The sequence below is a fragment of the Mirounga angustirostris genome, unplaced genomic scaffold (genome assembly GCF_029215605.1).
Source record: "Mirounga angustirostris isolate CCGP_5_RB_7025 unplaced genomic scaffold, mMirAng1.0.hap1 SCAF_17, whole genome shotgun sequence".
In the NCBI taxonomy this organism is placed as follows: Eukaryota; Metazoa; Chordata; class Mammalia; order Carnivora; family Phocidae; genus Mirounga; species Mirounga angustirostris.
Window position 1 is genome coordinate 24,683,405 of NW_026991725.1, and position 20,423 is coordinate 24,703,827.

At 38.5% G+C, this 20,423-nt stretch overlaps 1 protein-coding gene across 3 annotated transcripts in view; it reads right to left on the reverse strand.

Moving 5' to 3' along the window:
- The window catches only part of FBXL20 (F-box and leucine rich repeat protein 20), a 100,950-nt gene that overhangs the window by 13,229 nt on the left and 67,298 nt on the right, over positions 1–20,423 (reverse strand). For all 3 annotated transcript variants that reach the window (XM_045888992.3, XM_045888993.3, XM_054510828.2), the window contains exons 5-11: positions 19,041–19,135; positions 18,316–18,384; positions 8,941–9,036; positions 6,676–6,802; positions 4,730–4,804; positions 2,279–2,409; positions 233–293 (exon numbers count right to left, since the gene is read on the reverse strand). In XM_045888992.3, the coding sequence (XP_045744948.1) occupies positions 233–293; positions 2,279–2,409; positions 4,730–4,804; positions 6,676–6,802; positions 8,941–9,036; positions 18,316–18,384; positions 19,041–19,135 (654 nt within the window). The remainder of the gene's footprint in view (positions 1–232; positions 294–2,278; positions 2,410–4,729; positions 4,805–6,675; positions 6,803–8,940; positions 9,037–18,315; positions 18,385–19,040; positions 19,136–20,423) is intronic.

Genomic DNA, 20,423 nt, shown 5'->3' on the forward strand with positions numbered 1-20,423 from the left:
AAGAAGGAGCATCATGTTCTCCAATGCATGTCTGTGTTTCCAGAGCAGTCTATGTTCTATGGGCCTGCAGCTGCAGCACGAGAATGTTCAGGCCCACCAGCCACAAGAAGTGCCCTCACACCCCACACCCTCCATTCTGCCGCCATTCCACTTTTCCCTCAGTGCTCACTCTTCTGGAAAAAAAAAAAAAAAAATCCAAACCAAACCTACAGAACCTGGAGAAAATACTTACCCTGGCCAGAGTGGTAAAGCCTACATCTGTTAATTGAGAACATCTTGCCACTTCTAATATTCTGTTAAAAAAAAAGCAAAGTGAAAGTCAAGCCCCTTGGTTCCCTGAAAACTGGGTTTATTAGAACAGCAAGAATTTAAGAAAATAACCTCCCATTCCCTAAGCACTGCATCATATAGTGACATAAACAGCTAAGCAAGTCTGTATACAGATCTTGCCATTCATTTTCATGGAGTCATTATAAAGCGGTCCTGTAAATACCACCACATTTCAGGGTGATGCAATCAGAAGAATGTAATAGAAGCTTGTAGTTAATGCCAAAATGCATGAAAAATGCATTTAAAAAGCCTTGATGGCATACTGCTTACCCCCAGAGGGCAGCCTGCTCCTAGAAAACAAAGGAAATGGCGCTAAATACTCTGTTTCAATTAATCTGTTGCTCAAGAAAATTATTCTCTTTCCCTATTTTACATGAAGGCTCACTCAGATTTAAATAGCTTTTAAAAATGCTATGAAGGGACTGATTAATTACAGGCCTGTCCCAAGTATGAAATTCCATACTTATGAAAAAATGCCCTTAAGCTTCCTGCCTCCTCCCACAGGCTCCCAGGGAGGCCCAGTGCAGAGTGGGGCTGAGCTGGCAGCCACTCTCCTACTCAGGAACTGCTAAACACTAACCGAAATACTAAAACCACAGGACAGGGGACTCAAAGGTAGCTCTTTTCTGTGAAAAGTTTGGCGGCATCTGCACAACAGTACCAAATAACATCTTTATGTTTGCTTACAAATTACTTACTACATGAGTTGAAACAAATAAAGCTACAGTAAAATAAATCATTATCAACTACCAATTAATTAGAAAAATTTCTAATGGAAAAGCATGATCTGACTGAACCTAACTTTTGATTATCATATTTGAGAGCCTTTCTGTTTGGACAATAAGATAAACCATGAAGGAGTAAGGAGCCGAACACTCGCTTTAAAAGAGAAAAAGGTAACGCATAGTATTTTTAGGGAGGAGTCCGGCTACCTCCTAAGCCCCAGGCCTCTGATATTATTAAGTTTGACCAAGTTTATGATCTATCAAGGAATTCTGATAATCCAGTCAACTTTTAATAACTATGGTTAGGCCCCTGGCCAGGTGATAACAAAAAGCTTTAATAAAGTTATATGGGTTTATAGTGATTATTATATGTGGTTTCCTGGGCTCTAGAGCCAGACTGCCTGAGTTTGAATCCTTGCTCCTGAACTCACTAGCTGTGAGACCTTGAACAGGTTACCTGACCTCTCTGTGCTTCAGTTTTCTCATCTGTAATATGGAGATAACAACTGTTTATATGCTATTATGAGGACTGAATGAATTAATATTTGCAAATCACTTAAAACAATGGTTAACATATCTAACATAAGTACAATAAAAGTTCTATTTTAAAAGCAAAAAAGATGTATGGGGATCATCCCTATTTATTACAAAATAGCATGCTGTGTGCTTTTACAGAACCAACGTGGGTTTCGAAAACATGTGTATGCTAACACAGCATTCTTAGTAAATATTCAGCCAATCCTATATTTAGGCAAAGAGGAGGAACCATAGAGAAATCAGGCTTGCTCTAAAAGACCACGAGCACAAAGGAGTTTTCCTGCAGGGCTGGTTTTTCTTTTTAAATACTGATTGCTAAGTACCTGGCATCGTTACCACAAGGTAAATAACCACAGGGTAGGACTTTAAAAACTTTCTTCAAAAAGGAATTATATGGAAGTATTAATAAGAGAAAATGCCTTTATTTCATTTCTCAAGTAATGAAATAAAATGTTTAAATTTTTTTTCCTCTAGTATGCAGAGCAAGAGGTAGGAAACTATCACCCCTTGGTTTAAGCCAATTACATGTAATCAAATGAGGTACAGAGCCAACAGGTTAGCATCTAAAAGGGTAGTAGCCTTGTAGCGTCTCCCTTAAAAATCTCAAAGTTCCAAGGAATAAATTTGGATGAAGCAGGCGTTTGTTCCTTTTCCCTGGTTTTTTGAGCTCAACAAGAAATGTTTACCTAAGCCGAGGGCAGTTCTGACCTAGAGCATTCAGGATGGCATCAGTGATGTTGGCGCAGCCGGAGGCACAGAGGGACTGTAACTTATGGCACCCTCTGCATATAGTAATGAGACCTTCATCTGTGATTTGCTAAAAAAAAAAAAGAGCAAAAAACCCCCACAGGTATTAGTAATGTAGCAGAAGAAAAAGAAGGAAAAAACGTTACCTGGGAAAATAAGCACCAAAAAGAAATAAAACCGATTTAATATCAATCAGGTAGCAGACCTAAAAGAAAATGAACACACTGTTTCTCCTTTTCAGTTCCTTTTGATTTACTTGTGAGAGAATCTGCGCTCATTTCTTTTCTTTTTTTAAGTAGGCTCCACGCCCAACATGGGGCTTGAACTCACAACCCTGAGATCAGAGTCACATGACTGAGCCAGCCAAGCATCCCTGTGCTCATTTTTGGTGTAAAGGGAAGAAGCTATAATGGGATTCTTTTAACGTAAGGGGCTGGGAACAGCATGAGGTGCATCATGGGGTAGATTCAATTAAATTCCTTTTATCAGGCCAATGAGAATTTGTGTCACATATTAGGAAAGTACTATAGAGCTGTGCTGCCTGTTCCTTAGTGTTTTCAAGTCCATAAGGGATTACTGAAGAAGAAAGAGGAGGAAAGTCATACGTAACAATTCTTCAAAGTTTAAAAAGAATAAAATTTACTAAACTTTTATGTTTTCAACTTAGTCAAGAAAAATAGAATGGACTGAGAATGTACTTTGGTCACGTCAACAGTTTTGGGGCAGAAACGTGAAGTCTTAGGAATGAGGATCATTGCATCACATTCTACAGAAGGAATGCCTTATATCCTAAGATCTGGGTGAAGGGAAAGAGTAAAATAAACAGATGATAGAACTGGTTCTTTGTGCTTACCGACTGTGATTTCTGTCTGCTGGAAGGGTCAAGGATATGAAATTAAAACAGCAAACAGTAGGTATGGCATATATGTGTATGTAAATATATCCACACAAATACATAGAGTGTATCTGTGTGTAGATACATACACGTAAGATCCAAAGATCCCCGAGAATAGTTTTTTCCTATCATTGTAAGATGATGGTTTCATGTTTACAGCAGTTGTGTAAGCTCTTCCTGTCAGGCCAAATATTTCGGTTTCATAAATGAATAGTAGGCAAATTCTGAGAGTTAGCAACTATGGCAATCAGAATTAAAAGGAAGCGGTGATCAGACTTAAAAGGAATGTCATTCCTTTAACTCAGTCTTCAGGAGCCTCCCAAGTAGATCATTATCAGCACCATCCCTTAAGGGCTGGAAGGGGAGGTTGCTTCAATTGCACAAAATGTGGCCCTTTATGTGTCACTTTTTTTTTTATTATGTTAATCACCATACATTACATCATTAGTTTTTGATGTAGTGTTCCATGATTCATTGTTTGCGTATAACACCCAGTGCTCGATTCAGTATGTGCCCTCTTTAATACCCATCACCAGGCTAACCCATCCCCCCACTCCCTTATGTGTCACTAAACAACCATTATGGTCTCAAGTTTCAGGTGATCATACAAGAAAGGGAGGGGATAATGAGCAGAAGTTTTAGCAAAAACAAGGCAAACCTTCATCAACTCTTTTTCACTGCCATGAGAGGCTCTCACTGCAAGGCAACACATAATTGTAATTTTCAAGGCAAGAGAGAAAAGCTAAAAGTGTACTGTCAGTGTTCTAGGACCCTGAAAAGTTTTAGCAAATTCTCTGAGCAAAATGCAGGGGTTTGGGCATAGACACAAAAACGCTGACAGTCTAAACAAGCCCAATGTGAACTACAAATACTACCTGGAAATAATTTAGAGAGTACATTTTGCTTGTCATCTGTTTAGATCAGTGGTTCCCATTCGTTAATGACTCACTGATAGATCTTTTTCTTTTTTTTTTTTTAAAGATTTTATTTATTTGACAGAGAGAGACACAGCGAGAGAGGGAACACAAGCAGGGGGAGTGGGAGAGGGAGAAGCAGGCTTCCCGCCGAGCAGGGAGCCCGATGCGGGGCTCGATCCCAGGACCCTGGGATCATGACCTGAGCCGAAGGCAGACGTTTAACGACTGAGCCACCCAGGCGCCCCCTCGCTGATAGATCTTCACTGGCATGACTGCAATTAATTAACCAAAAATATTCTAAGTACTAAAGTCTGTGAATAATTCACTTCTAAAAAGCAGAAAAGAAAAGGGGTGGAGTTACAGTTAGCTTATTTGGAATTCTGCATGAGCTATCTTCTATATGACTTATGTCAAAGACCTTAGGAGTGAGTATCATTAAGCATGCAAAGAATCATCTGTGCGTTTCCTGTGTCCCCAGGGCTGAAGTGGAAAAAACCACTGGTCTTGATGACTGAAGCTTGTACAATATTACTGCAATGAATTACAAATACAAAAGAGTTGTGGGAAGGACTGCTTACTAAGCAAGTCTGCAAGTTCAAAGTCACCAGTTCAGGACAGTGTGCACCTATGTACTTGAGAGCTTCATCTTCTAGCTAGAAAAATTAAAAAGACAGAAAAAAATGATTACTAACATTGTTTCAAGGGACAAAGATTCAGGAGTATACACTTTCATCAATATATTCTAAATACAGCCAACCAGGTTTCAAAGAACAGTGAACCAGAAACAATGACCCTTAGTCACATAAAGGTGTAATTCATGTCATTAGTATGGTTATCAGTATTTTTCATCAGTTTCAACCACATCAAATTCACATGACCATCAAATCAAGGAAAAGATAAAATAAACACTGCCTAATGTTTATGGATGTTTCTTCTGATAAAAATTAAGTATGCCTCACAGCATTTTGCTCAGGGATTATGAAGCTAAAATAATTTTCACACTTCTATACTTCCTATATAAAAAGTTTTTTTTAAAAACAAACTTTGGGGAGCAGAAGCTGAGAAAGGAATCCGGTTTATCTGCTGCTGGAAGATCAGTGCCATACATACAGTGCTGAGAACAGATGGCAAGTAATTGATTATAATGGTGCATTCCAATCAATATTTTTCAGGATTCCATAAATAACCAGAAGCTCAAGCTGTTGTTTTAAGGCAGTCTTACTTTCAAAGCTCTGTTTCAAACAATGGAACTCCTCCCATCACGGTGAAGGAATAAGGGTACTTTTTTATTTTTTAAACTTTATTTTAAAATTTTGGTTACAGTTTCATTTTTGTTTTCTTAACATGTCTACTATTTAATCTCTCGGGATTAAAAAAAACAATTATTAAGATTCTAAAGAATTAAACAACAAAGGAATGTCAAGGGAAGGGCACAACTGCCCCATTCTCTGGGGTATAAGAGCTATTCCAGTTTAACACCTAGCTTCAAAACAAAATGAATTTTTATATTTTCTAAATGAAATAATGTACAACCACCATCTTCTAACTTTCAAACACAAAGCTTCATCTTAAGCTTGGTAAAAACTTTTTTTAACAGGAATGATAGCCGATCTTAGTATGTAGTGTGTACCTTACAGGAATTTTTTTTTTTTTTAAAGATTTTATTTATTTATTTGAGAGAGAGAGAGAGAATGAGAGAGAGCACATGAGAAGGGGGAGGGTCAGAGGGAAAAGCAGGCTCCCCGCCGAGCAGGGAGCCCGATGCGGGACTCGATCCCGGGACTCCAGGATCATGACCTGAGCCGAAGGCAGTCGCTTAACCAACTGAGCCACCCAGTGCCCGGAATTTTTTTTTTTTAAACAATCATAACAGTAATATGGAATAAGAGCACTTTTAACAAAATCCAAGGCATGGTTCCAGTAACCATTAATAAAATAATGTCACAAGAGCTTAGCCCTACTTTGTCAGTCACTTCTAAACTCACTTTTGGTTATTTCCTTCGAGATGCTGCCATGTCAATTCCTTTTTTAAATAACAGTAAAATACGAAGATAGTAAAATCTTTAATGACCAAACATATTGGGATTTGTAATGTGACTGGCAGGAAGTAAACACCAACACTATAAAATGCAGGTTCTGTATACTTGGCACATTTAACCTGGTAGTTAAACAACTAGTGAAAATTGCTAAGACTGCTTTCCTTGTGTCTCCAGTTCAAGGTCTCAGGCAGTGACAACATGGCAACTTTTCTTCTCAGATTAAATTGCGTAAGATGCTTCCTGCCTATGGTGCATGTTCAGTGTGATTTTGTCTCCCCATCTTGCCTCCCCTCAAAAATTTTATCTTTGGTCAGATGTTAATTCTTTTCATATTTTTTTTACTCTAAGGAAGACACTTTAATTTTTGGTAAGCATGTATCTTTGGTCATTAATATACAACTACATATTCCTCCAGCCAACATCCTTGGGCTGCCTTCAAAGTTCACGGTTCTTCTAAAATTCACAAGCACTACATGGAGTATTACCTGTGTGCAGCCTTTTAAGAATAAGGCCTTGAGACCCCCACAGCCTCTCACTAGTGCTTGGATGCCATCCTTGGTTACTTGGTCACACCAGGAAATGTTTAATTGCTCCAACAGTGGACATCCCTCACTTAGGACAAAACAAAATGAAACAAATATATGACTAAATCCATTTCCAAAGGCACCAAAGTCTCACTTTACTGGCTATTTAGTCAGGAAATGGCTACAGCCCCATGCTTTCCCACAAGGATATACTCATTTACTTAACACAGATTTAGAATACAGGCAATCTCACAACAACAATGCATATTTATCAATGTTGGTTGAGTTCAGGTGGGACTGTATCACTAGGAGGGCTATCTCAAATCCAGCTAAACTAACAAGCACAAAGCACAAAAATTTTTTTTTATTATGTTATGTTAATCACCATACATCACATCATTAGTTTTTGATGCAGTGTTCCATGATTCATTGTTTGCGTATAACACCCAGTGCTCCATGCAGAACGTGCCCTCTTTAATACCCATCACCAGGATAACCCATCCCCCCACCCCCCTCCCCTCTAGAACCCTCAGTTTGTTTCTCAGAGTCCATAGTCTCTCATGGTTCGACACAAAGCACAATATTGTTTTTCAGATATATTAGACTGTTATGGAGGTTTATCCTTTTCAAATATATTCTTTATGCACTTAATCACATGTTTAAATGGTCTCGGGAAAGGAAATGGGAACTAAGTGACCTGTTCAAGTTAACAGAGTAATTTGTGAAGAGTTTAGATTCAGATTCTTTATCAAGTAATTCTATTACTTATCAAAGTAATAATGAAGACGTTTAAATTCTTATTTAAAAAGTTACAAAGGATCTATAAATTTTCCTTATCTGTGAAGTCTCTAGAGTACGGTCTCCATAGGCTAAATTTAGGCTATACTGTGCTTGATCTCTGCCTTCTATCAAATATCAGTATCATCTTTGATTTCACATTTGAACTATGCAGGAATCCCAAGCTCTATGACATTCTTTGGAAAATATTGCTTTAATTGTTTTATAAAATGAAGGCAGGGGATTCTGGTTCAAGTCCATTCTTCAACATTAATAGTGTGACTTCAGACAAGTCACTTTAGGAAACCTGCCTGAACTTCTCTTAATGTAAGATCAGCCATAGCCTATGTTCTTCCCAAATGGAAGCACTCACTTCTTATAACACTGTAGTATGACAACATGTTTATTATTATTTTTTTCTCCCACTACACTCTGAGCAGCTAAAGGGCAGCAACAATACCTTATTCAGTGAGGTTCAATCACAGTACCTGGCATTCAAAAGTGTTTTAGATTTTCTTATCTGTAAGTGTCTGTCCTATCTGCCTCACATGGTTTTCAAATAAATGAAATCATTTATGTGAAAATATTTTATAAACCATAAATGCTGTTGTATTATCCTATTTATTATCCCACATGGCAAATGGCCTTAGAAACATATGTACTCAGTATTCATAAGGAAGGTCTAGAAGCCCTTTCTAGATTACTTATACTCAACTAAATCTATATTTCTTCTTTTAATAGCTTAATTTTTATTATTTATGAGCATAACCAATACATGGGACCATAATTACCTGTAAAAGACTGATAAAAAAGTAAAGATACAAAGAGAATGGGCATTTCACCCTCCATTTAAGGTACACCTTCTATAACGTACTTTAAAAAAATACATTAATATTAAAATGAAACTTACTGAGTGCTTACTATATGCCAGAAACTCTCCTAAGCACTTTATATATGTTAGGTTGAACCACATGAAGCCAAAAGTTGTCAAATACTGGCAACTTTGTATGGTTTGGCCTAATATTATCAAACAATAATACTGTTTAACTCTAACAACAGGACTATGAGATGATAAGGAAAAGCTCACAAGGGTTATATTTGTTCAAGGTACCTGGTTAATCACCTGATTCCGGAGTGCTGTTCTGATCACTAAGCTATAATGATATGTGGCGTTCTGGGGAGTGGGGGCAACCAAGCCTTCATAGAAATCTAATCATTCGTGTATACGCTATACCAGTCTATTCAGAAATCCTAATTACCTCTAGTCATTTCACCTGAATGTGTTCTGTAATTTGGGCAAGTGATAAAACAAAAGATCTATTCTGAACTTTAGTACATATCCATAAAACACAGTTTCCTTCAATTCCAACTTTATTTCAGTCATTTGAAATAAAAAAAAAAATCAGTATTTGTTCTGATTATTGGATACTCTTGTTATAAGACATTTACCTCAGAGCTTTAAGAGACATGTTTGTTATTGATGTACAGGAAGCCAAGTCAAGGTGCCTGAGTTTGGAACAGAACTTGCTAAGGCTAGTACATGTACTGAAAAATGGAAAAAGGAGAAAATAATGAATAAACACACAGGAACACATCTTTAGTAAATCATGCACAATTCTCATTAAGCACACGTGTATACATATGAACTGTAAAACTTCCATACCCCAAATAAAAGCAGTTATAAATCCTGGGACCTTTCACATTGAGGAAGAGGCAGGTGTCATTCACAAAGAAGAAAGGCTGTGCTGTGTATGAGAATTAGCACGAGGGGATGATGATGCTTCATTCTCATTTGGAAATGTTTAACAGCAAACTACCTCTGTGCTCATAGGAGACCTATATGCTTTTTGCAAATACAGAAATACCAGAAAGCTAGCTTAAAACTTGTGAGCAAGTGGTGAAACATGAAGACTGAAAGCTCTGTCTCTGTGCTTTCATTTATTTATTGTTTTTTTTAAAGATTTTATTTATTTGACAGAGAGACAGGGAGAGTAGGAACACAAGCAGGGGGAGTGGGAGAGGGAGAAGCGGGCTTCCTGCTGAGCAGGGAGCCTGATGTGGGGCTTGATCCCAGGACACTGGGATCATGACCTGAACCAAAGGCAGACACTTAATGACTGAGCCACCCAGGCGCCCCTCTGCTCTTTCATTTAAATCTCTGCTCAAGATAACCTTTTGCATGGCAGTAATGAAATGGGTGGATTTTTGCAAGGTGTACTGAGGACAGACCGGTATCGGGCTTGAACAAACTAAGTTATGGAATATTACTACCTACTTGTCCTTATGACTTTTTTTGAAAAGATTTATTGGGGCACCTGGGTGGCTCAGTCGTTGGGCGTCTGCCTTCGGCTCGGGTCATGGTCCCAGGGTCCTGGGATCGAGCCCCCGCATTGGGCTCCCTGCTCAGCGGGAAGCCTGCTTCTCCCTCTCCCACTCCCCCTGCTTGTGTTCCCTCTCACTGTGTCTCTCTCTGTCAAATAAATAAATAAAATCTTAAAAATAAATAAATAAATAAAATATTTATTTATTTATTTTATTTCTGAGAGAGCGAGCAAGCGTGTGTAGGGAGAGGGGCAGAAGGAGAGGGAGAGAGAGAATCCTCAAGCAGACTCCACTAAGTGCGAGCCCGACATGGGGCTCCTATCCCAGGACCCTGAGATCATGACTTGAGCTGAAATCAAGAGTCAGCCACTTAGCCAACTAAGCCTCTCATGTGCCCTTGTTTTTTTTTTTTTTTAAAGTAATCTCTACCCCCAACATGGGGCTTAAACTCATGATTCCCAGATCAAGAGTCGCATGCTCCACCAACTGACCAGCCAGGTACTCCTTTATGAATTTCTTAAAGGCTTTTTTTTTTTTTAAGATTTCAGACAGAGAGAGCACAAGTTGGGGAGACAGGCAGAGCAAGAGGGAGAAGCAGACTGTCCGCTGAGCAGGGAGCCCGATGCAGGGCTCAATCCCAGAACCCTGAGATCACGACCCGAGCCAAAGGCAGATGCTTAACCGACTGAACCATCCAGGAGCCCCTAAAGGCTCTTTTTCTACAGTGATCATGTTCTGAGTTTAATTTTTTTAACTTACAATGGAAAATTTCAAATATATACAAGAGTGAATAATAGAGAATGCACATGTACCAACATTAAGCTCTGACATTTGTTAATTTCTACTATTTCTATTTCATCTATTTCCCTCTGCTTTTTTGTTCCAGTATTTTAAAGCAAATCCCAGACATATTATTTCACCTATAAATATTTCAGGACATATTTCTAATAGATAAGGACTTTAATTCCTTAATATCTGATAACCCGTCTGTGTTCAAGTTTCCTCAATTGTCTTATAAATGCCTTTGTCAAGTTGATTTGTTCAAATAGGATCCAAATAGGAGCCATACATTCTATTTGGCTGATATGTGTCTTAGGTCTTTGTGTGGACCTGTTTCCATTTCTTCTGGATAGATGCCTAGGGTTAGCACTGTTAGGTCCTACACTATGTTTATGTTGGACTTTTTAAGAAACTACCGAACTGCTTTCCAAAGTGGCTGCACTATTTCACATTCCCACCAGCAATGCATGAAGGTCTGTTTCTCTACATTCTTGCCAATACTTGGCACTCTCTTTTTGATTATAGCCATGTTAGTGGGTATGGATTGTAATCCTACTGGTTTTATGCTGCAGTTCTGTAATGAATACCCTTTCTTGTACTTATTAGCCATTCATCTCTTTCCCTGGTGAAATATCTAAGTGTTTGGCCCAATTTTTAATTGGACTTATTACTGATTATAAGAGTTCTCTATATACTCTTATTTTTTTAAGATTTTATTTATTCATAAGAGACAGAGACAGAGAGAGGCAGAGGGAGAAGCAGGCTCCCCGCTGAGCAGGGAGCCCGATGCGGGACTCGATCCCAGGACCCTGGGATCATGACCTGAGCCGAAGGCAGATGCCCAACCATCTGAGCCACCCAGGTGCCCAAGAGTTCTATATATACTCTTAATACATGTCTTTAATTTCTTTCAGTAATGTTTTGTCATTTTCAGATACTTCTTTTAGAACTATGTCATCTGAGAATATAGACAGTTTTACTTCTTTCCTGTCGGTATGCGCCCCCCCCCCCTTTTTTTCCTGCTTATTGCATTTGGCTAGAATCTCCAACAGAATGTTGGTAGAAATGGTGACATTTAGCATCCTCACCTTGCTCCTGATCTTAGGGTAAAGGATTCAGTCTTTCATCAATAAGTATGAGGTTAGCGGTAGGTTTTTCGTAGATGCTTCTGATCAGATTGCGAGAACTCCTTTCTATTTCTAGTTTGTTGAGAATTTTTTTTTTTATTATGAATGGGTGTTGGATTTTGTCATGTGTTTTTTCTGTATCGGATGATGTACTAATGATCTACTGTTACTTAACAAATTACCCCAAAACTAAGCAGCTTAAAACAACAAGTATTTACTATCACACAGGTTTCTGTGGGACAGGAATACAGGCCCAGGTGGCTTTAGCAGGGTGCCTCTGACTCAGGATTCGTCACAAGGCTGTAATCAAGGTACTGGTCACAGTTGCATTCACCTCAAAGGTTAACTGGGGGCAAACTCCCTTCCAAGCTTATTTAGGTGGCTGTTGGCAGACCTCAGAAGATCCAATTCCAAGCTCACTCATTTGGCTTTTGGTAGGTTTCAGGTCCTTGCTGGCTGTTGGCTAGCCCTCAGTTCCTTGTGACATGGACCTCTTCACAGAGCTACTCACAATAGGACAGCTTGCTCCCCCCAGAGCTGGAGCCCTGAGGGAAAGCAGAGCAAGACAGAATCAGTCTTTTGGTAACCTAATCTCCAAAGTGACATCCAATCTCTTTGGCAGTATTCTATTGTTAGAAATGAGTCACTAGGTCCAGTCCACGTTCAAGGGAAAAGATTACACAAGGGTGTGAGTACTAGGAGGCAGGGGTTATTTGGGGGCCATTTTAGAGGCCACCAATCCCACTGAGATGATCATGTGGTTTTTGTCCTTTATTCCAGGAGGCAATAAACCTCACCAGCTGCCTATTTTTATATGGCTCACAAGTCAAGAATGATTTTGATGTTTTTAAATGGTTGAAATTTTTTTTAAAGATACATCATGCAACATGTGAAAATCATATGAAATTCAAATCTCATTGCCCAGAAATAAAGTTTTACTGGAGCACAGTTATGTCTATTTGTTCACGTATAGGCTATGGCTGCCTTTGGAAAACACTGGCAGGGTTGAGGAGTTGTGACAGCTAACTGTATGGCCAATGAAGCCCTAAAAATATTTACTTAATCTGGCCCCATACGGAAAGTCTGCTGACTTCTACTTTATTCTACTAATTATTATGAGATATTATATTAATTAATTTTCATATATTAAGCCATACTTGTATTTCTGGGATATATCCCACTTGGTTATGATCCCAAATCCTTTCATACGTTGCTGGATTCAGTTTGCTAACACTTTGTCAAAGTATTTTTGTGGCTCTGTTTCTGAGGGATCACAATCAGTAGATTACCTTTTATTGTGATGTCTCTGGTAGCAGAAAAACACTGGCCTCATAGAATGAGTTATAACATACTACATTTTATGAATCAGTTTGAAGATTGGTATTATCTCTTCTTTAAATATTTGATGGGATTCACCAGTGAACTCATCTGGGCCTGGGGTTTTCTTTATGGGATGCTTTTGAATTATTCACTGAACTTACTTGTTACAGATCTATTCAGATTGTCTTTTTTTTTTTTTTAAGTCTAATTTGGTTATTTGAATTAGACTTTGTCCATTTCATCTAGACTGTCTAATTTGTTAGCATAAAGTCATTTATGGGGGTGCCTGGGTGGCTCAGTCGTTGAGCGTCTGCCTTCGGCTCAGGTCATGATCCCAGGGTCCTGGGATTGAGCCCCACATCGGGCTCCCTGCTTGGCATGAAGCCTGCTTCTCCCTCTCCCCCTGCTTGTGTTCTTTCTCTAGCTATCTCTCTCTGTCAAATAAATAAAATCTTTAAAAAAATAAAGTCATTTATGATATTCCCTGATAATCCCTTTAATCTCTATCTTTTGGGTAAAGTATTTAGTCTTCTTCATTCCTGCTTTTGATAATTTATGTCTTTTATTTTCTTAGTCTGGGCTTGTCAATTTTGATTTTTTCCCCCCAAAAACCAGCTTTTGGTTTCATTACTGTTTTTCTGTTTCCTATTTTATTGATATTCAACCTAATCTTTTTTAAGTAATCTCCACACCCAACATGGGACTCCAACTCACCACCGGGAGGTCAAGAGTCACATGCTCTACCGACTGAGCTAGTTAGGTGCCCCTAGATCCTTGATTTTAAACTTTTCTTTTCTAACATAAGCATTTGAAACTACATTTTTCTCTAAAGTATTGCCTTTGGTACAGTCCACAAGTTTCAAATGTTGTGTTTTCATTATCACACAGCAAAACATTTTTTAGTTTTCTTTGTAATCTATTTTTTCACCCATGTTATTCTGAAGGATGATATTAGGACACGTTCATTGACAGTGTTGCTCAAGTCTTCTAGAGCTTTACCGGTGTTTGGTCTACTTGATTTTATCTTTACTATTTATTATCTTCCATCTACACTTTTTCCTGAAGTTTACATCATCTCATATTAATAACCACTCCAAGTTTCCTGTGATTAGTGATTGTGATAGTATAGCCTTTCTCATCCTTTTACTTCCACATCCATATTAAGTTTTCTTGTAAATTCTTGAGCATGTTTGTACTTGCTTTTTTTTTTTAAACTTTTTATTGGTCCATTTTCTAATCTCTATCATTTCTAGGTCTGTTTCTAATCTGGTATCATTTCATGCTTTTTTGCATGTCTTGTAATTTTCACTGAATGCTGGAAATTCTGTATGCTGAGTGCCTAGGTTTTGTCACCTTCTTTAAAAAGAATGTTGAGGTGGCGCCTGGTGGCTCAGTTGTTAAGCGTTTGCCTTCGGCTCAGGTCGTGATCCCAGGGTCCTGGGATCGAGCCCCTGCTCCGTGGGAAGCCTACTTCTCCCTCTCCCACTCCCCCTGCTTGCGTTCCCTCTCTTGCTGTGTCTCTGTCAAATAAATAAACAAAATCTTAAAAAAAAAAATAAATAAAAAGAATGTTGAATTTCAACTTAGCAGATAGCTAAAATAGTTATGGATCAATTTGATTCTAAATTTTCTTCTTTTAACCTTTACTGGGACAGGTCTAGTCTAGCTTTACTACCAAGATGTGACCTTTCTGAAGTCTGTTATTAAATGCCCCGAGGTATTCTCCATTTGAGGTAGTCAGAACTTTTCTCAGCCTTATTTAAGCTCTGGCAATTTTTCAGTTTACAGTTTCCCAGTAATTGTTCTTTCCTTATTAGATGCTCTTTGCCTGGCTTTGTAAGGTCTCAATATGTGCATTTACACTTTACTATTCGGCCAAATCGATGTAGATTTCTATAGCTCTTTTTGAGTAGATCCGCCATCTCGAGACAAAAATTCCACTTTCGTCTCCCTGAGCTCCGATTTCTTACTCTTCAAATCAGCCAAAACTTTGTTCTCTGCTCGAGTTCTTTCTCCTTAATACCATCATCTGGAAAATACCACCATGCAGAAAGCCAGGGTAGTCATAGGGTTCACCTGATTTGTTTCTCCATCCTGTGCTGCATATTATCCAACATCTCAAACTGGTTCTTTGCTATGTTTTGTATAGTTTTATAGTTGTTGATGGCAGGAGGGCAGTTACTGTCATGGCAGAAGCAGAAGTCTCCATCTTCGCTTTTTTGTTTTCATTTTTTATTTTTTTAAAGATTTTATTTATTTATTTGAGAGAGAGAGAGAGAGCATGAAAGGGGAGAGGGTCAGAGGGAGAAGCTGAGCCGGGAGCCCGATGCGGAGCCCGATCACAGCACTCCAGGATCACGAACTGGGCTGAAGGCAGTTGCCCAACCGAGCCACCCAAGCACCCCTCCATCTTTGCTTTTTTAAAGTTTGCGTCTTTTTTCTTTGATATTGCACTTAAAATACTATGTTTTTGTTTTTGTTTTTTTAAGATTTTATTTATTTGTCCGAGAAAAGAGAGAGAGAGAGAATGCACAAGCAGAGGTAGAAGCAGGCTCCCTGCCAAGCAGAGAGCCCAATGCGGGACTCGATCCCAGGACCCTGGGATCATGACCTGAGCTGAAGGTAGATGCTTAACCGACTGAGCCTCCCAGGCACCCCTAAAATATTATGTTTCTAAAGTCACTAGAACAGGCAAAAATCTGAACTAACCAGTGGTTATTTGATGATTTTAAGATTTTTTTTTTATAGGAGTGATAAAGTTAACATGCTTATGTTAAAAGGGCCCTACAAAAAGTATCTTTTGGGGCGCCTGGGTGGCTCAGTCGTTAAGCGTCTGCCTTCGGCTCAGGTCATGGTCCCAGGGTCCTGGGATCGAGTCCCACATCGGGCTCCCTGCTCCACGGGAAGCCTGCTTCTCCCTCTCCCACTCCCCCTGCTTCTGTTCCTGCTCTCGCTATCTCTCTCTCTGTCAAATAAATAAATAAAATCTTTAAAAAAAAAAAAAAAAGTATCTTTTTTTTTTTTTTAAGATTTTATTTACAGGGGCACCTGGGTGGCTCAGTTGTTAAGCGTCTGCCTTTGACTCAGGTCATGATCTCAGGTTCCTGGGATTGAGCCCCACATCGGGCTCCCTGCTTGGTGGGAAGCCTGCTTGTCCCTCTCCCACTCCCCCTGCTTGTGTTCTCTCGTTATCTCTCTGCCAAATAAAATCTTAAAAAAAAATAAAAAGATTTTATTTACTTATATTTAACCTACTGAGCCACCCTGGAATCCCTACAAAAAAGTATCTTATACAAGCTTTTTTGCAGTTTGCTTTCTTAACTGTATGTCTTAGAGATCACTCCAGAATACTATATATTTCCTCATTCCATTTATTTAATAGTTCTCTACGGAATGACATTTGGATTGTTTCCCGTCTTTTGCTATTAAAAATATGGCAGTATTTGTTATTACAAACAGTAAAAATGAATAGCCTTGTGCATAAATTTTACTCTATTTTTGTCAGTTTATCTTTGGTACGTAGGATAGATTCCTAGAAAAAAGTGTAAATTGTATGTCACTCTTCTAGATACCAAATTGGTAAAATTCTTAATCTCTGTAACATTAAGTATTCAAAAGAAAAAAAATAAACAGGTTACTTATCTAAAGTAAATGTAGGCTACCCGTATAAAGTCATGGTTAGAGGAGGGGTTATATTTATTTCTCATGTTAAAGGGTCAAATCAATCCACAGAAGTAATACTTGTTTATTATTACAAATACTCTTGTAATTCTACCATAGTAGAATTAATAACCGTAGTTCTTGTTTTTCAGACACTGTCTTATATTAAAAGTTAACAATTATTGTGACCTCAAAGAAAGGAATGAAATAAACTGTACCCTGTGTCTGGAGTGTATTTCACTTTCCTTCATTAAAACAATTCTAAAGATCCCACCTCCTTTATGAGGCCTTTTTGAACAGGAACATTCACTGAATAATCCTGGCCCCACCCTGTATAAACATGCTTCCTCATCGGCTTCACTTCACCTCACAACAGGCAACAATTTCCCTATGTGATTGTAAATGTTATTTGATACATATTATTAATTATTACCAATAGATACCCTGGAACTAATTTTTTGGGGGCGTGCTGTTTTTTATGTCTACCTTCCATGTCTATTATGTCTGTGATAGTAAGCTCTCAAGGATGAAGGAGTGCTTTATTTCATTTATACTGTAACTGACAGACACAGTACATTTAAAGGGTCATTTAATAAATGCTCTCAATATTATTACAAGTTGCTCAGTTATGTGTTTAAGATTTTATAGAATTATCTGTTTACTGTGGGTTTTTTTAAAGATTTTATTTATTTATCTGAGACAGAGAGAGAGAGAGAGCACGGTCGGGGAGGAGGGGCAGAGGGACAAGACGACTCCCCACCGAGCACAGAGCCCTAGGACTTGGGGTGGGGGGTGGCGCCTGGATCCCAGAACCCTGAGATCAGACCAGAGGCAAAGTTGATGCCCCAATGACTGAGCCACCCAGGAGCCCCTATTTACCATGTCTTTTGAATGAAAGCTACTAGTATCTTCTTGAAATATAAGTAGTCCTAGTAGTTTATATTATTAATAACCCTACTGCATACCCATGGTCTATAATTTTTAAGTTTCACTTTATTTTTTTTTAAAGATTTTATTTATTTATTTGACAGAGAGAGAGAGAGCACAAGCAGGGGGAGTGGCAGACAGAGGGAGAAGCAGGCTCCCTGCTGAGCAGGAAGCCCGATGAGGGACTCCATCCCAGGACCCTGGGATCATGACCTGAGCGGAAGGCAGCCACTTAACTGACTGAGCCACCCAGGTGTCCCTTAAGTTTCACTTTAAATATCAAGATAGAATTTGGGCCAGACTCCAAAATAAGTTTCTTATGCCATTTCTATTTTAATGTTTTCTCCTTTTAAAATATCTTTCCTGGGGCGCCTGGGTGGCTCAGTCATTGGGTGTCTGCCTTCGGCTCGGGTCATGATCCCAGGGTCCTGGGATCGAGCCCCGCATCGGACTCCCTGCTCTGCAGGAAGCCTGCTTCTCCCTCTCCCACTCCCCCTGCTTGTGTTCCCTCTCTCTCTGTCTCTCTCTCTGTCAAATAAATAAATAAATAAAATCTTAAAATAAAATATCTTTCCTCTGTAAGACTACAATGAAATTTGCTAAATATATTTAATAACCCACATTTAAAGCTAGTATAGGCAGGACACAAGGGGCTATGACTTACCCTTCTAATACATGAAATACTTACGCATCTGTTGTCTTTGTACATCCGTTTAGATTCAGTACTTCAATGTTCCTACAATTTTGTGCAAAGGTCCTTTACAGGAAAGAAACAAAGTTAAACGTTTGAAAAGAAATGGGCACAATTCTAGGCATTACAAAAAAATAATAAAAGATATTATTATTGGTAATATTGGATGTTTGTACAAAACAAGCTCACATTTACAAATAAATTCATTTTCAACCACGATTTTTTTTTTAAGATTTTATTTATTTATTTTACAGAAAGTGAACGAGCACAAGGAAGGGGAGCAGAAGGCAGAGGGAGAGGGAGAAGCAGGCTCCCCACCGAGCAGAGAGCCCGATGCAGGACTTGATCCCAGGACCCTGGGATCATGACCTGAGCTGAAGGCAGACGCTCAACCTACTGAGCCACCCAGGCACCCCAACCATGAACTTTTAAACATTGATCTTTGTGCCAACCAAGGTTACAATTACCCGAACTTACTCAAGGCTCCAAAAGAGTCATTTATGATATGAGGAATCTGGCTTTTGGTAGGGAGTACTTATTCTTGTTTTATTCTCAAGACCATACATCCCAAAACCATACATCCCAGTGTTATAAGCAATGTATGTGTGTTTGGGTTCTGAAGAGCTTAAGAATATAAAAATTATTTTAGCTTTTTCTGGGTGAGATGGTGCTGTTCTTTACTTCAGCCAAGAAGATCAATTAATCAATAGTTATGTTCTTACCTTAATGCATTGTCTCCTACTCCAAGACACCCACGAAGACTTAACTTTCGTAAAAAGCCCCCACATCTTTTTGAAATATTCTCCACTACTCGGCCCTGTACAAAAAAGATAGAAACAAAACAAAGCAGAACAATAAGGTACCACATTGTTTTTGAAAAGAACTTTTACTTATTTTCTTTTCTTTTTTTTTAAAATTTTTTAAAGATTTTATTTATTTGAGAGCAAGAGTGAGTGAGTGAGAGAGAGAGAGAGCTCATGAGCATGGGGAGAGGGAGAAGCAGGCTCCCCGCTGAGCAGGGAGCCTGATATGGGACTCGATCCCAGGACCCTGAGATCATAACCTGAGCCGAAGGCAGCCGCTTAACCGACTGAGCCACCCAGGTGCCCCTCTACTTGTTTTCAAAACTTAATTCAATAAAGAAATTTCAACTTACTTTGAGAAATCTTTCCTGATCAACTCATCTACCTGGAACAGGTTTACACCCTGTATTGTTTATTTTGTTCGGTTTGTGAGACACTCTGCAGTTGAGGAAATGGTGCTCTGTTCTTCTTATGCCACTATATTAATGCAGACTGACCTCCGGGTTAAACTGCAGCTACTGAAGGACATTAGCTATCTTTACTACTTCTGAATCCTTTCCAAAGTGTTTACTATAGCACTCTAAATACAGCGGAGACTCAACAAACACTTAACAGAAGCTTGCTGAATGATTTTGTGGGTCATGTTGCTTTAAATATTTATATCCATGAAGATCAGACAACTGTGAAAAACCTAAGAGTCCAGCATAATGTCAGTGGGTATTATTTTAAAAGTACTTTCTGTAGAAATGGAAAGTTCCATTTCTAATGGAAAGTTCATGTGAGGCTTTTGAAAAACTTCTTATATGGATACTCAAGACAAGTTCCCCTAGAACTTAAAAATTTTTTAAATCTAAATCTCATTTTAATCTTATAATATGATGAGGAAGCTATTATTTCCACTCTACTGACAAGAAAACCAAGCACCACAGAATTCAGGTTCATGTTAAAATAATCTAAGCTTAAGCCATTATCCTTCTCTGTTTTAGAGATAATAGGCTATATACTAAGAGATGAACTATGAGGAAGAAGTTTGAAGGGAAAAAAAAATTTCTCCCCAGCAAAAATAATTCATTAAATGACTTTGGCTTCATTCTTTTTTCATTCTCCACAAAAACTGTCTCTAGGCTCCCCAAAGACCAAATTGCTCATCTCAATTAGAATTTATACAAATATCATCCTCCAAGTTGTTAACTCTATTCATTCTTCAGTAAGCAAATATAAAAAGACTTCCTTAAAAATGAACACAAGTTCACATTTCCACCACGAAAATAAAAACAAAAATTTTTAGTCCTATTAATACTA